Raw genomic sequence first — 18,346 nt, forward strand, 5'->3', positions numbered from 1 at the left:
GACACCCTTTACCTTGGCGGGTATCTATTTGAGCCCTTGCTCTCTTTATTTTCATGTTTTATTCCATGTGAAAATTACTCAAAGTTAAACCAATAGTCCTAGTTTTGAATATTGTTGGAAGCACTGCAAATTAAGCAGCACCTGTTGATGGCCAGTTGGAGTTTCTCAGTGTTTACCTTAATGTTAGGGTATGGATTATATTCATGATTGCTTTTATTGTCAATTACTTAACACTTAAGATAATTGTACACAGTCTGTATCATGAATTTGATTGTTAATTCGGTCAAAATACTTCTCTTTTCTCTCCTTTTACACTTCTGTTAGTTATGCCAATGATAACAGTGCAGATCGTCCGGTCAAATGTAGCATGTACCTTAAGATGATGGGGGGCCTGTTGACATATAAAGTAACAGATACCTGTACCAGGGGCCAGATTTCTGTTTTAGTATAGTTTATGACTTCTACACTGGGCCAGGCATGACTTCATCAAAGACAGCTCTCTCTGGCCTGGCTATTAGAGAGAGTAACAAACCATCATAATTAGTTTTCTATGTGCTCATTTAATGCCACTCGCCTGTATCTCTATTTCCTGTTGATCTACCTGTTCTGGCTGTGTGGTGCCATAGTAATTACACAGGCCTTCAATGATAACTGTTTCTGTATACAAACCCCCACCTGTCTTCTCTAAACTCTTTATGTAGTTCTATTTTTGCCTTCATAGCATTACATTATATGATGTAATACAATTCAATAATATACAGACTGTGGGGGCTAATTCAGATTTAATAAATGTTGCAAATTTTTTTAGTAAATTCCCAGAACTATGTGAGCAAACAACGCAAAGTAGTAAAAATCAACTTTAATCTGATAAGTAACAACATCTGATGATATAAATAAACACATCACAAAAGCTGAAGGCGGAAACATTAATGTTTTACTCAAACAACCAAGGAAATAAATGGAGTAATCTCCCCTGATCTATGTACAAACTGCTGTCATGTTCTACTGATTGGTTTGTGTTTGTTGATTCTTTGTAATCAAAATAAATAGAGTGAGAATTGTTTAAAGCTGTTAAAAGTTTTCAGGTTTTGCCAAGACTTCAGATTTCAAAGGAAAGTGATGAAGTTATGTTGTAAACTCAAATCACAATCTTACACTGCTGTCTAATTCATGTTTTTGCAATTTTGATATGCAGTTTACTTTGAATAATTTGGATAAAAACAAAAATTTTCCATGCAGTGTGATGATTGGTTAGTATGAATGGTTAAAGAAGAAAAGCTGTTTGACTGTCAATGGTTAGTGTGGATGGTTAGAGGAAAACTGTTTGTCTGTCAATGGTTAGTATGAATGGTTAAAGAAGAAAAGCTGTTTGACTGTCAATGGTTAGTGTGGATGGTTAGAGGAAAACTGTTTGTCTGTCAATGGTTAGTATGAATGGTTAAAGAAGAAAAGCTGTTTGACTGTCAATGGTTAGTGTGGATGGTTAGAGGAAAACTGTTTGTCTGTCAATGGTTAGTGTGGATGGTTAGAGAAGAAAACTGTTTGTCTGTCAATGGTTAGTGTGGATGGTTAGAGGAAAACTGTTTGGCTGTCAATGGTTAGTGTGGATGGTTAGAGAAGAAAACTGTTTGTCTGTCAATGGTTAGTGTGGATGGTTAGAGAAGAAAACTGTTTGTCTGTCAATGGTTAGTGTGGATGGTTAGAGAAGAAAACTGTTTGTCTGTCAATGGTTAGTGTGGATGGTTAGAGAAGAAAACTGTTTGTCTGTCAATGGTTAGTGTGGATGGTTAGAGAAGAAAACTGTTTGTCTGTCAATGATTAGTGTGGATGGTTAGAGAAGAAAACTGTTTGTCTGTCAATGGTTAGTGTGGATGGTTAGAGAAGAAAACTGTTTGTCTGTCAATGGTTAGTGTGGATGGTTAGAGGAAAACTGTTTGTCTGTCAATGGTTAGTGTGGATGGTTAGAGGAAAACTGTTTGTCTGTCAATGGTTAGTGTGGATGGTTAGAGAAGAAAACTGTTTGTCTGTCAATGGTTAGTGTGGATGCTTAGAGAGGAAAACTGTTTGTCTGTCAATGGTTAGTGTGGATGGTTAGAGGAAAACTGTTTGTCTGTCAATGGTTAGTGTGGATGGTTAGAGGAAAACTATCTATCAATGGTTAGTGTGGATGGTTAGAGAAGAAAACTGTTTGTCTGTCAATGGTTAGTGTGGATGGTTAGAGGAAAACTGTTTGTCTGTCAATGGTTAGTGTGGATGGTTAGAGGAAAACTATCTATCAATGGTTAGTGTGGATGGTTAGAGAAGAAAACTGTTTGACTGTCAATGGTTAGTGTGGAGGGTTAGAGAAGAAAACTGTTTGACTGTCAATGGTTAGTGTGGAGGGTTAGAGAGGACAGCAGTTTGTCTGTCAATGGTTAGTGTGAATGATTAGAGAGTAAAGCTGCTTGACTATCATTGATGGTTAGTATGAATGGTTAAAGCTGCTTGACTAACATTGATGGTTAGTATGAATGGTTAAAGCTGCTTGACTATCATTGATGGTTAGTATGAATGGTTAAAGCTGCTTGACTATCATTGATGGTTAGTATGAATGGTTAAAGCTGCTTGACTATCATTGATGGTTAAAGCTGCTTGACTAACATTGATGGTTAGTATGAACAGTTAAAGCTGCTTGACTAACATTGATGGTTAGTGTGAATGGTTAAAGCTGCTTGACTATCATTGATGGTTAGTATGAATGGTTAAAGCTGCTTGACTATCATTGATGGTTAGTATGAATGGTTAAAGCTGCTTGACTAACATTGATGGTTAGTGTGAATAGTTAAAGCTGCTTGACTAACATTGATGGTTAGTGTGAATAGTTAAAGCTGCTTGACTAACATTGATGGTTAGTATGAATGGTTAAAGCTGCTTGACTAACATTGATGGTTAGTATGAACAGTTAAAGCTGCTTGACTAACATTGATGGTTAGTGTAAATGGTTAAAGCTGCTTGACTATCATTGATGGTTAGTGTAAATGGTTAAAGCTGCTTGACTAACATTGATGGTTAGTGTAAATGGTTAAAGCTGCTTGACTAACATTGATGGTTAGTGTGAATGGTTAAAGCTGCTTGACTATCATTGATGGTTAGTATGAATGGTTAAAGCTGCTTGACTATCATTGATGGTTAGTATGAACAGTTAAAGCTGCTTGACTATCATTGATGGTTAGTATGAATGGTTAAAGCTGCTTGACTAACATTGATGGTTAGTGTGAATGGTTAAAGCTGCTTGACTAACATTGATGGTTAGTATGAACAGTTAAAGCTGCTTGACTATCATTGATGGTTAGTATGAATGGTTAAAGCTGCTTGACTAACATTGATGGTTAGTATGAATGGTTAAAGCTGCTTGACTATCATTGATGGTTAGTATGAATGGTTAAAGCTGCTTGACTAACATTGATGGTTAGTGTAAATGGTTAAAGCTGCTTGACTAACATTGATGGTTAGTGTGAATGGTTAAAGCTGCTTGACTAACATTAATGGTTAGTGTGAATGGTTAAAGCTGCTTGACTAACATTAATGGTTAGTATGAATGGTTAAAGCTGCTTGACTAACATTGATGGTTAGTGTGGATGGTTAAAGCTGCTTGACTAACATTGATGGTTAGTATGAATGGTTAAAGCTGCTTGACTAACATTGATGGTTAGTATGAATGGTTAAAGCTGCTTGACTAACATTGATGGTTAGTGTGAATGATTAGAGAGTAAAGCTGCTTGACTAACATTGATGGTTAGTGTGAATGGTTAAAGCTGCTTGACTAACATTGATGGTTAGTGTGAATGGTTAAAGCTGCTTGACTATCATTGATGGTTAGTATGAACAGTTAAAGCTGCTTGACTAACATTAATGGTTAGTGTGAATGGTTAAAGCTGCTTGACTAACATTAATGGTTAGTATGAATGGTTAAAGCTGCTTGACTAACATTGATGGTTAGTATGAATGGTTAAAGCTGCTTGACTAACATTGATGGTTAGTATGAATGGTTAAAGCTGCTTGACTAACATTGATGGTTAGTATGAATGGTTAAAGCTGCTTGACTAACATTGATGGTTAGTGTGAATGGTTAAAGCTGCTTGACTATCATTGATGGTTAGTATGAACAGTTAAAGCTGCTTGACTATTATTGATGGTTAGTGTGAATGGTTAAAGCTGCTTGACATTACACTATCAGTGATGGTTAGTGTGAAGCTAAGATATATTATATTGCTTGGTACCAACAGAATGACAATAGAAGTACTGTCCTGATGTTGAGATGTAATGCCTACACAGAAGGGATTGGTTGGAGCAGTGTTACTACTGGGTTAAATGTTGCTTCACTCAGATTAGATAAACTGTTTAGTGAAGCCCTAGGCTAAGCTTTGCTGTGCCTAGATGTAACGGCAACCATTAACTCCGTTCCATTTTGGACATTAACAAGAAGGATTCAGTATCATAAAATCGGTCCAATCAATACCTAGCTTGATTGATGGTGAGGAAAGTGCAGTGTGATTGTTATCTCCAATCATTATGCAATATGCACTTTTATGTATATCTGATTCTGTGTTGCAGAGTATTGCATTTTTTTTTGTTCAGTGCAAATTTTCTCTCTGCAAAAACCAATTAGTTAAAATATTTTAGGTTATATGTGTTTTACTCAGTATGTAATTTTAGGGATTTGATTGTGGTCTACCACACTCACTGTGTGGTATGATGACAGTCATGTGTTTAAATTGTTTATTTTGAGAAGTTTACATTATTTTGACATAGATATTTTTAAACTCTCATTGCTTTTCATCTTGATTTAGACATTATGTTTATTCATCACATAAAGAATTCTTGTACTATTTGTCTGAAAGGCAAAACAACTGATCCCTCATTTTGAATGAGTCATAAAAAATTGTCAAATTATCAGAACTTTAGCCATTTGTATTGACTGTCTGTTCAGTTCCCATCTGCTGCCATCCTTGGTCCGTCTATGATGTCAGTCATGATTATACTGTACATCATTTGCTGCCTATGTCCCAAAGATGTTGATGACCTTGAGCCAAAACAAAGGAATATATTTAGGGCCATGGGATACTAACACAGAAAGGATGCTTTTACCATTCTGTATCTACAATCTATGACTGAATTTCTAGCTATTAACTCTGTACAATTTTATTTCATGTGATTCCAAATATATTATCAAATCCTTGATTCAATGTCATTTATCGTGGGGGGTATTAATTTGGGGTCCGCGATCCATCCGTCTAATGGATTTCCTGGACTATAACTTTAAAACTGTTCAACTGAACTTAACAAAACTTACTGTATTTATTAAGTTAGTGCCCAGGCTGTGCTTTTGCTATTGCAGCATTTCATTTTTCAAATTTTGTTTGTGTTACCATGGAAATATAGCCGAAACCACAAAATTGGTGTTTTTTTTTCCAGGCTACAGCTTCAAAACCATTCCACTCAACTCAACAAAACTTTCTGTATGAATTAGGTTTGTGTCCTAGTTGTGCCTTCTTTATTGAGGACATTTTATTATGTATCTTTTGTCTGTTAGGATCAATTTTTGTGTCGCCTGCAGAGCTGGCAGACACTTAAGTATCACTTTAGCCGACGTCACGCGTTGTTGGCAGTGGCGTCCGTACGAAATTTTTCTGGACTTTTTTCGGTAATGCTTTGAGTTATCAAAATGAAATTTGGCATATGACTTTTTGTTGCAAGGGTACAGATTAAGTTGGATTCCCGACTGTCTGTGACTTTTTTTGGCAGAGTTATGCCCCTTTCAACTTAGAAAATTTCCTTGGAATATTGTTTTGTGCAGTTTTCCCTTTATGCTTCAAGTTATAGAAATGAAATTTGGTTTTACAGCTTTATGGTTGATCGTTGCACATCCAGTTCAATTTCTTGGAATGTTGCTTTGTGACCCTTTATGCAGTTATAGACACATAAATTTGGTTTTACAGCTTTATGGAACTCTTGTTTTCATTTCTTGTGACTTCTTGTATTACTCCAGAGCTTATAGTGTTACATAAACTTGTTCATGGACAATACCAAGCTCTAGATGAATATCAACCATCAAACACACAGGATCTACATCAAGATATAAACTCTTATTTAAAGGGTGATATATCAGATATATGTGTATATATATATACAATGTTGTTGAAGTTGAAGAGATGCAAGGAAATTTAATTGATAATTTACAAAGGAAGACATTACATTTTGCACTAGCACTTTCACTGTATTAGATCTTCAGATGATAATAGTGGTACATAATTGAGTGACGTCATAAATTGTTATTCCAGTATATATATCATATTTGGATTTTACACCAACAGCTGGGTGCTGGGGATAATGCCATGCTTTGCGGCTCCTAGTTTCAAGGTCATGAAGCATATGCCATGCATATCGATAGTTGCTTTTCAGACAGTAGCTCTGTACACTTGTTGGATCTTGATTAAGCTTCCTAGCAATATCTTTGGCCTTGATTCAAGGATGACTCAAAGTTGCCTTAAGATCCATGGACTTGAACTGAGTCATTAATTAAGATTTCTTTGCTTGAAGTTGGAAATTAGTGTGAATCTTTTATTCTTAGCATCCATAATTGCTTAGATTCTACAGTGTATCATGAACTTTGACCCTAGATCATATTTTCAGAATCAAGGTCTTGCTTGGAATGTTGACATGTTAAAATGGGTTTCTGACTTTCTCTATCATATCATTTAATGGTTGTGTGTATACCAGACATGTATTCTTTGTTGGTTTTCCCCAAAATTTCAGACTGTTGTTTTTATAAATTTCATCTTTAAGTTCCAAAATGTTTTGAGTGTTGTACAATTTGTATCTTTGTTTTAATAGTTCAGAATGAAATAAACTGATGTATGTTTCTTGTCAGCAGTTTTTAACTGTTCTTATTTAGGACAATACCGTGGCAGTAGTGGTGTTGTCTAGGCAGATGATACAAGTCATCACCACTTATCGGTAAAAGTGCCAATTTAATGTATTGCTGCCTCGTGGCCATATGAACAGAACCATTCTGAGAAGATTGCTAACAAAAACCTGTGATATTTGTGAAGTAACATGCCATGAAGTTTGTGGTTTTCAGTGTTATAGGTATGATAGCCTAATCTGTCTTGTGTTTTTCTCCGGTGTTCCGACATGTGGAGCATTCTCCAATGGGATTTGTCTGTCTGCTCTGACTGATCTGGTGGTAGTCTCCTCATTATAGAGTATTACTTAGCTGGTTCGGATGATTAAGATCTGTCACTTCAGGTTACACACATCTCATAGTGATATCTCAAGGGCAACACCACTAAATAAATACAACTATATATATATATATTAGTCACACATGGGAATCCCTTCCTCACTACATGTCAGTTCAGCTTGTTTTTCTCATTTTCCTACCTCATCAACTTATCTTTAACTGAACTTTTGGTATATGCTTATATTTATGTATATATATTTTTGTATATATATGTAAGAAAATTGAAATTTGCAATGTCTGGTACATATAGTGTCTGAAGAGTTGATATGAAAGTGTTTAAGCTTTACTTATCAGAGGTGTTTCCAATTTTATTATTTTTCTTTAGTATTAACTCTACCACTGCTAGTGTGTGTTTATTCCAGGGCGTTGTGTACCATTGTTGACTTTTTTTTTTTCGTTTTGCTTTTCCATGGCAGTAACAGTACCACTGTTGAGTTACAGTCTTTTCAAGGGCATAAACTATACCATTGTTGAGTTATTGGGTATTTTTCGAGGGCATTCATTTACCACTGCTGAGTTTAACATTTTTCCAGGGCGTTATGCGTTAATGTGTTTCTCAGGGCATTAACTGTACCACTGTTGAGTTACCAAGATAATGGTTTTTTCAGCGGCATTATCTATGTCATTCTTAAGTTCATGGGTTTTCCCCAGGCATTAATTGAACCATGGTCAAATTAATAGTTTTCCTGGGCACTGATTATACTGCTGATGATTAAGTTGGGTTTTTTCCTCAGATTGTTAACACTACCTCTACAGGTAGGTGCCTGTTGTTGGTCCATTGAGGGCATTAACTGTATACCACTATGTTGGTGGTATGAGAAGGGCATTAATTGTATACCACTATGTTGGCGGTATGTGAAGGGCATTAATTGTATACCACTATGTTGGCAGTATGTGAAGGGCATTAACTGTATACCACTATGTTGGTGGTATGTAAAGGGCATTAATTGTATACCACTATGTTGGTGGTATGTAAAGGGCTTTAATTGTATACCACTATGTTGGTGGTATGTGAAGGGCATTAACTGTATACCACTATCTTGGTGGTATGTGAAGGGCATTAATTGTATACCACTATGTTGGTGGTATGTGAAGGGCATTAACTGTATACCACTATGTTGGTGGTATGTGAAGGGCATTAATTGTATACCACTATGTTGGTGGTATGTGAAGGGCATTAACTGTATACCACTATGTTGGTGGTATGTGAAGGGCATTAACTGTATACCACTATGTTGGTTGTATGTGAAGGGCATTAATTGTATACCACTATGTTGGTTGTATGTGAAGGGCATTAATTGTATACCACTATATTGGTGGTATATAAAGGGCATTAACTGTATACCACTATGTTGGTGGTATGTGAAGGGCATTAATTGTATACCACTATGTTGGTGGTATGTGAAGGGCTTTAACTGTATACCACTATGTTAGCGGTATGTGAAGGGCATTAATTGTATACCACTATGTTGGCGGTATGTGAAGGGCATTAATTGTATACCACTATGTTGGCGGTATGTGAAGGGCATTAATTGTATACCACTATGTTGGTGGTATGTGAAGGGCATTAATTGTATACCACTATGTTGGCGGTATGTGAAGGGCATTAACTGTATACCACTATATTGGTGGTATGTGAAGGGCATTAACTGTATACCACTATGTTGGCGGTATGTGAAGGGCATTAATTGTATTGAATTGTAGATGCCTATTCTCCTTTTTGTCAATATCATGCAATGTATAGATCTTAACAGACTGCCACTGATGTTCCTTTCACAAATCAATTTTACTCCTATCCTGTGTCACTTCCTTATCTAATCAGGTGCCACTATGCATTACATAACTGTCTACAAACTGGCTCCCTTTTACTAGCAGCAGCCTTTATTACTCACATAGGTAAGGGAAACTTTCAAGGTAAATGCAAAAATAATACATTTCTATATATCTATTTAATGGTATTTTCATTGTTTTTACCAATGATCAAATGATTTAATGATATCTTGATATCATATAGCTGTTTCTGTCTCCTGTGGATTGAGAAATGTTCTTCATATTTTGCAAGGTTAACATGTTGAGTTACTGGCAGACTTTATAATATAATGTAGTCCTAGCCTTTCTCTCTGTTGCATGTTTCCTTTTGGATCCATGTCCATTTCCATAACTTTCATCCTCGCTGATCAATGTTGTATTGCATGATGAAATAACGTTATTCACTTTTTAAGTTTGTTAAGACTCAAAATGTAAACATGGGATGCCGCTTCAACCTTGGTATTTAAGTGTTACATGTATTTTAGAAGGTTACTTTGACTTGGTAGTGGGTACTACTGATTGGCAGAGGTTCAAAGCCAGCAGCACTGTACTGTAGCAGCTATGTAAGACCAATTAGTGGACTAGAATGGGTAGCTAAAGGGCCATAGTAGCTAGACCTTCAGTATCTTAAGCACAGGGGCCTGTATAAATGCTTCTTGGGGATGAGAGCTTTTAATTTCACATGTATATTATAGCTAGTAGTAATAGTGTAAAATACAAGCCCTGACGTCCCAAGAAATAATGTAACAGGCCCCTGTGATCTTATGTTATCAACTCTAAACTATATCAGCATAAAAATCTGACTAAAAATATTTATTGCTGCTATAAAACTGGTATCAACTTATATATCTATAATGGTTAACATGGTGTCTACAGGTAAATTACTGTCAAATAATTGGGTTTTCATGGTGGGGCTTATTTTGGTTGATTTTGTGGTTGCCGGCTAAATACGTTTTCCATTATTTGATGGAAAATTTTCGATTTCCATGTCCAACTAGAATGAAATGTCCACAGAATCAATCTGTTATTAAGGATCTGCTATTGAAAGTGGATTTTATCAGCAAGATTTATCCAGAAAATCAAATGTGAAAGAAAATCCATGATTTTATTAAACTATAAAATGTGAGCCCAATAGAAGTCATTTTGGTTTTACAGTACATAATGTTTCATAATAAGGTTCTAATGGAACTCAAAGGTGAGAGCCCATGTACAAACTGAAAGTCATGTGTGAAAGATTATTATGGCAAGCAACAGTCCTGGACATTGCCACCATGTACAAACTGATGATGTTGTCTGGAAGATTATTGTAGCAAGCAACAATCCTGGACTTGGCCACCATGTACAAACTGAAGATATTGTCTGGGAGTTTATTGTGACAAACACTGATCCTGGACATTGGCACCATACTTCAATCTATAAACATATGAAGGAATAAAAGTCAGTCTCAATCTGTGGTAAACAAAGCCTAAAATTCAGTGAGAATATACTGAATACATACAATTCAGTCCCTATCATCTGGAGTTACTTGAGATGTCATTATTGGAATCTGTCCAGATGTCACTGCCAGTTTTGATGGTCAAGCGTTCAGGGAGATGGAGCTTTATATTGTTTCAGTTATAGTGGTCAGTTTTAATTATGGAGAAAAAAATGCCTGAGGCTGTTTGCACCCTACACTGACTATCACACAATCTCGACAACACTAATGGAACTTCCAGTCTGATGGACATGATCTGGTTTGCCAGAATTGTAAAGAAACGCTTGAATTATCCACAGGTATTTCTTATTAATACCTGAACTGATTTCTACCGACTGCAAAAAGTTTCAGTATGATTTGTAAACTGTATGTTGTAATACCACTAATGAATAAGGGAAAGACTAAATTAAAACTGTGTTGAAATTAAATCCAGATCCAGATATTTAGTGCTAGGTATAGAGAGGTTGTATAGTTCACTTCCATCACAGTTCCCACTTATTATAGATGTACTAATGTATATACTAGTGATTGAGATCAGGCACCTGTCATAGACACATTCCAAACATTTTCTTTTTCAGTATGAATAATGTTTTAAAATTCCATTTTAAGTGAATGTAGTCAGAGCCATTGTATATTGTTTTTTTAGGAAATCAGATAAAACACTTTTAACCTTAACAATCAGTCCCATGTAATGTCTGACAACTTGTGATTGTTGATACAAGTTAAAAGTCTGATATACTGTCTTGAACACAATAGTTATAAACGTCATCTGAAAACTGTAGAATAGATTTGATGCTGTAGTAAGGGAGATAACCCCTGTCAGGCTTGTTAAGAAGTACCGGATGGATGGCCTTCTGAACTTTTGGGTTATTCACCGATTGTGTCCTGTTGATAGAGGGACCATAGATAAGTTGTCCGTTACATCTGCCAAACCACTTGTTACATCCCTGGAATATGTACGCTATTTTCCTACCATGTTCCAGGCCTATCTGCTATGCTACAGTACAACAATGTGTAATGTGAATGAAATAAAGACATGCTTTATCTGTGTACTGTATACTTTTAGGAGAGTACATAGGTGTATGTACAGGTTTGAGATAGACTGCAATGCTTTTTTGAGTTAAAAGGTTTTGCTCTTGAATTACAAGCTTGTGGATTAGAAAGGATGAAACTGAAATTGCTGTGAAAATTACAAACATATATATAGTGTCTTCAGCTTGTAGAAGCAAAACCTCAACCTCTATTACTGGAGAAATTTTCTTCTTTAATGTGAAAGTTAATTTCATTACAATAAAAAAAATTAAGTGTAAATCATGTCTTTAGAAATGTAACTTTGAAACAAATATTAGGGTTTTTCCACAGTATATAGTAAGTACCAAGTAAAATAACGGTGATGAGACGCAATAAATTCTATTGAAAGTCCCTCTTTGTGTTTGACTTTGGAATCTGATTAAAAATTCTTTGTACCTGATTGAAGACCTGTCAGGACAGAATTTCTAACACATGGTACTTCAATACCATCCTGAAAAAATCTTTAAGGCTTACAGGATCAAGACATTAAGTGTATGAAAAAATTAAGCTGAGATCGAGGGTAGCTTTCAGCGGTAAAAAAAATTCTTTGATTTCCATTTGGGGTCACTTTCTATGATACCCACATATGGCTGTTGAAGTCCATCATTTTCTGTTTTTTTTTTTTTTCTTTTCTTTTTTTATATTAATGAGTGACTGGCATTCTCATGTAAACACGCATGGCTTAAAGGCATTTTTTAAAAGATATATTTACAAATTTACTTGTTGATTGTAATATATGCTTTATCATGCTTTTATTCTTTTTCTGCAGAATGCTGTGAAAAGGCATGGATCGTTTACGGAGAGTGTGAGTCGGCTGGCCGTGAAACATGACCGGTTTGTACGAAGGCTGTCCGACTCCTTCTATTCTGTGAGGTAAATCTCGGTGCAAGCTTTATTAATTTTATGATTGCAACTGCAGACAAGTATTTTTATGAACTTCTTAGAGTTACTCGTGGGAACTACAACATCAGCTGAATTCTCAGAATAATTCCTGTCATCACAGTCTCGCGACGTTTTATGTTTAAACTAAGTGTTGCATTAACCTGGATTTGATATGCAGTTCTCAGGGCTTGTTTGATGTGCTTTAGTTTCAGCATTTGCACTGTTCAGAAGCTCAGTTAAACTAAAATGTCTGAAATCAAGAATAAGACAGACTCACTATAACAATGCATTATGGTTGGTTGAAGTATGAGTACAATAACTTCTCTTTATGTAATTACCTAGTACTCTACAAATATGAGACCTGCTTTATTTCCTGTGATAGAAAGATTTCCCTCTGATATAAAGGGTTATGTTGCTCAGAGGATCAGATTCTTGGTACATTTGCCTTGTAGCGAGACTTTCATCTTTCATCAGAGGGCCAGGGATACAGATCTATACATACTGTGCCAGGTCTTTAAATCTGAACTTGTTGCTTCAGTACACACCTAGTGAGGGAAGGGAGGTAACTCAAAATAGCTCCACGTTAAATACTTGTACATCAACTGATGGTTAATGTAAAATTCTTCATTACATCACATTGAAATCATATTTCTGCCTATGATTTTTTTGCTTCATCGTTTCCAACAACAAGGATTCTTATAAAGGGACCTAGATTTCTCCAAAATGTAACCCATTGTCTCAGGATCATGTAATGCTTTTGTTTATATTGAAGTAAGAAATCATGTCTAAAGACCAGTACACTTTCAGATATTGAGAGGGCTTGTATTAGGTGTAGAGTAATCAGGTATAAGAAAGTCCAGAATAGTGAAATATAGGGAAAAAAAGTGTGGTGTTACTCACTTACATATATGAGATACACAATATGAATTATAAACCAGCTGGTATTACGGGACACTGGCTGATACAAAGAGATGGAAGTGATGAAATAAGACATCGTCTGTTATTATGCCTTCCTTATATAGTGAGAGTACATTATAATGATTTTGTCTATAAATGCATTGGTTTGTCTATCTTTGTGTGTGTCTATCCTACAGAGAAAAAAATCTTGTGCACAGCTATATTGCACTTCTGATTTGATAGTGATGGTCACTGGTCCAGTTCAGGGGGTTGACCACTTTTAGAATTAGAAAAATTGTATAAAAGACATATTTTATTATTTCCTTACCAAACTTATTTTATACTAACTACATACTATAGTCACATTTGGAATTACCTCTAATGATAGAATTAGACGGAAATGGCAATTAAAGTTTACAAAATCAAACATCGTAAAAATAACATAAACCTGTGATTTTTGAACTGGATGGAGAATACTCCACCCAAAATTCTTCAAGTAATTACAGGCTATCGCACAACCACGTCCTGATCAAGCCATTGGAGGAATTTTGTGTCATTCCTAACCGACTTTGTTTTCATTAATTATATATAGAATGTCAAGTGTTAAAATAGGACTAGAATGACATGTCCTGTTGAACTTTAAGTGGAATATTCAAGTTTGTTGACATATCAATTCCCATTTGTTATGTAATCGTTCAGTGTAAAGAATATGGTAGAGAACATAGCTGACCTGGTTTACCTGTGTTCCCCATTTTATTGTAATCAATACATTGAAAGATGAACATAACTGGTCATTCTGGCTACACTGTTAATTGTTATTATAAAATTACAGATGTTATTATAGACGTGCCATTGTTATAGTTTGATGCTTTATTTACTTGATATAAACTTCTTAGATAAATAATTTACGTCGTCTTTTTGCCGCAATGTTGTTCAGCTATGATAAAGTTTATTGGTTATGAGTGAAAGTAAGCCTATTTGCTGTTCTGCTGGTATCTGCATTCCACTTTTATAACTTTGTTGTAAATTTTTGAAAATCTTTTAGGTAAATCCACACCCTTCCTATATAACCAGTAGAATCCTAATAATGATGTTACAGCTATTTATTGCACTGTTTTGATTGTTTTTCACAAAATCTTCGTTATTGGGAACAAAACAATTTTTACATAACTTCTTAAGTACCTCCCACACCCCTCCTGTACAATCATTAGCGATCCAAGATTGATGTTACAGCAATTTAATGCAGATTTTTGGGGTATTTTTGCCAAATTTACCATGTTGTAGCCATAACATTGTTTACATAAGTCCATAAGTATACCTCCTACACCCCTCTTATTTGTCATCCACCATCATTAAAGTTCCAGGAGAGATCATGATGTTACGGAATGTTAACACTCAGCTGTAAATTTTTGCTTGTAAACTTGGCAGTCGTTGAATGCACTTTCATATCTATGTGTTTTAGGCCGAGACCTAAAACCTAAATATACTCAGGTGTTTCAAAACGCAAAGACAATGTGCAAATGACACTAAAAGTGGGCAGCACTTTGTACTGATGACACTGCAAATGGGCAGTGGTTTGTAGACAACACTAAAAGTGGGCAGTGGTTTGTAGACAACACTAAAAGTGGGCAGTGATTTGTAGACAACAATAAAGGTGGGCAGTGGTTTGTAGACAACTCTAAAAGTGGGCAGTGGTTTGTAGACAACACTAAAAGTGGGCAGCACTTTGTACTGATGACACTGTAAATGGGCAGTGGTTTGTAGACAACACTAAAAGTGGGCAGTGATTTGTAGACAACTCTAAAAGTGGGCATTGGTTTGTAGACAACACTAAAAGTGGGCAGTGATTTGTAGACAACACTAAAAGTAGGCAGTGGTTTGTAGACAACACTAAAAGTGGGCAGTGCTTTGTACTGATTACACTGCAAATGGGCAGTGGTTTGTAGACAACACTAAAAGTGGGCAGTGCTTTGTACTGATTACACTGCAAATGGGCAGTGGTTTGTAGACAACTCTAAAAGTGGGCAGTGCTTTGTGCAGGTTACACTAAAAGTGGGCAATGCTTTGTGCAGATAACACTAAAAATGGGCAGTGCTTTGTGCAAACGACACTTAAAATGGGCAGTGCTTTGTGCAGACGATACTTAAAATGGGCAGTGCTTTGTGCAGGTTACACTTAAAATGGGCAGTGCTTTGTACAGACGGACACTAGAAGTGTGCATTGCTTTGTGCAGATGACATTTTCTCATTCCGGTTCAATGTCTATGATAACACATAGCATTGAGCTCCATTTCCCTAATAAGCTTGATGTTTTGAAAATAACTGTTGCACTTAAAGGCCTCACCTTACCCTGGTCTGGGGAATAGATATTGATACCCAGGTAATCCTCTATACTTCAACAGTGTAGTAACATCATTATGGATTAAATAACATTAAGATCAGCATTTACTATAAAAAATGAAACTTCAGAATCAGATTTAACCTATTACTGATTCTATTTCAGGCATATACTCCATGACCTTTAATGCTTCAAGTGTTGCTCTGTAAGCTTGTTGGTGTTTGTTGTGTGTTAAGTAATGGAGAATTGTTTTTCCTGAGTATGAAATATTGATCCTGATCGCTTACGTGATCCGTGTGTTACAAGCATGTTACGATGGAGTTGTGTGACTGCGTATCTCAGGAGGCACATCAAAAACTACAAACACACATATGTATTTGCATTATGCATTATTTCAATGAAACCTTTCGACATCCACCACCACAGTGAACAGTTGCTGTGTTTGGAGCCTGACTCCTTCTAGCCATATTTCCTTTTGTCGATTTGCTGATGTATGCATTCATGCTCTTGTGTGACATATTCTGCAGACCTTCCTGTAACTGAGTGGATTACTCTCGGTCAATTGGGATTTAGTTTTCTGTGGAAATAGATTTATTCAGTTGATTGACAAAGTTCATCTACATGCAGAGTTTTCTGATAGAAGTGTTACATCAGTCCCTCAGCCCTGGGGAATAAACTGTCATCGCGAGGAATCAGGTAATGTCTGGTGTACCTTCTGGTGATATTATACAGATATTATCATATGTAGGAGTCAGGTAATCATAAAACACAGGGGAAACACTGTCTTATGTAGAAATCAGGTAATCTTTGTCATCAAATCTGATGATAATACACAGGAAAGACACTGTCTTATGTAGAAATCAGATGATCTTTGTTGTCAAATCTGATAATAAAATACACAGGAAAGACACTGTCTTATGTATCAACCAGGTAATCTTTGTTGTCAAATCTGATGATGATAATACAGAGATTAAGACACTGTCTTATGTAGAAATCAGGTAATCTTTGTCAAATCTGATGATGATAATACACAGGAAAGACACTGTCTTATGTAGAAACCAGGTAATCTTTGTCATCAGATCTGATGATACACAGGAAAGACACTGTCTTATATCGAGTTGTGTTTTCTTTGTTTTCCACACGTGATGATACACAGCAAAAAGGCATGATCTGTTATATCTCATAATCTGTTAGAAATTGATTGATAAAATCCCTGAGGTACATCTGAGTTAATCTATATAGTAAAAATCACAATCGTTTCTTTATCAGTATCTGCTTTTAAGTAATATTTCAATCCTGAGTAGAATTGAATATTTTGTCAGTTTGCTTTATCACATTTGTGTGTAGAGTTAATGATTTTATCAATTAAGTGAAATTTAACAACAGTAAATGTTTGTTGTACAATGATTTCCTGAAATAAAGATGTTGTACAGAAGGGAACTTATCTCACTGTTATCTCCCTTTGATGTGTTGTATCGAGAACTTTAGGCCTGTTTTCTCCATCTAGCAAGTTGTGCACCAACAGCTAATGGGTAGAGCTCTAATAATGCAGCAAAAAACTCATGGGAAAAATACCGAAGGATGATGATAGAACAGACTATGATATTGGATGTGTACGTCATAGGATCAATATTCTTGGGAACATCAAGGTTTCTTCACAGAAAGTTTCACACACCAGAATGCTGGATTTAAACCGCTTTAAAATCTGATGATTAGTAGCAGTTACCGGTGATGTGGAGCTTTCATCTACACATCACTGATGATCTCAACCGAAACTGCCAAAACATAATTACATTAGCAGGTTGACTTCTGAATATTTGCTAATGATGTAAGGTATCAGATGCACACAGCCTTCAATATGGCCCCCATCAACACTCGATACCACTCAATACTTTGATGTTATCCAGTCTTTCATCGTTTTATTGTGGCTCGGCATGGTAAGGTCACGGTAAGGTCACGGTCAGGAGACATACTGGATAAACAGTTATGACCTTAGGTGATGAATGTTTGGAACGCTAGCTAATAGTGGACGGTAGATTTATGTTTTACTAGTTTGTAACTTCAAGGTCAATGTAACAAATTCAGGCTAAATGAGACAAATTTTGTGATGATAATGTTTTCTTCTCTGAAACAAGTCATTTTAGATCAAGATATTTATAGCCATTGTAGTGTCAGGTCTCTGTCCCTTCTTAATCCGTACCCAGATCTGTTAACTCTTTTCTCTTACCAATTTAATACAAAGCTTACTTATGACGTTACCTTTGATGAAATCGTGTTTTGTTATTTCAAGGGCAAGGTCACCATTTCTATTTTTAGAAATTTGTCAAAATATGTATATTGATGATTATATACAAGAGAGCACTAGGGGCATTTATGTCTATGTATAGTTTACTTCCTTTACAACTTCTGTATGAAACATCACGCAAATTTCATATTGTTTTACTTGTTTTTCATTTGGTAATGCGTTTGATTTTGTTTTTGCAACCAGAGAGCTATCACATTGATGTAGAACTGACAAAATCATAGTCTAGCCATGCTAAACAGTTAGCTGTACTAACAGATAGAAAAGATAAATACCGGTGACATAAAACATT

General features: G+C 35.8%; 1 protein-coding gene across 2 annotated transcripts in view; it reads left to right on the forward strand.

The window, feature by feature from the left end:
- Positions 1–18,346, forward strand: part of LOC132546292 (ras-specific guanine nucleotide-releasing factor RalGPS1-like) — an 87,915-nt gene that overhangs the window by 22,672 nt on the left and 46,897 nt on the right. For both annotated transcript variants that reach the window (XM_060210010.1, XM_060210012.1), the window contains exon 2: positions 12,406–12,509. In XM_060210010.1, coding sequence (XP_060065993.1) covers positions 12,406–12,509 — 104 coding nt within the window. The remainder of the gene's footprint in view (positions 1–12,405; positions 12,510–18,346) is intronic.

Source organism: Ylistrum balloti, unplaced genomic scaffold (assembly GCF_031769215.1).
Source record: "Ylistrum balloti isolate Yb309-2 unplaced genomic scaffold, AGI_CSIRO_Ybal_v1 Utg369882, whole genome shotgun sequence".
Taxonomy (NCBI): domain Eukaryota; kingdom Metazoa; phylum Mollusca; class Bivalvia; order Pectinida; family Pectinidae; genus Ylistrum; species Ylistrum balloti.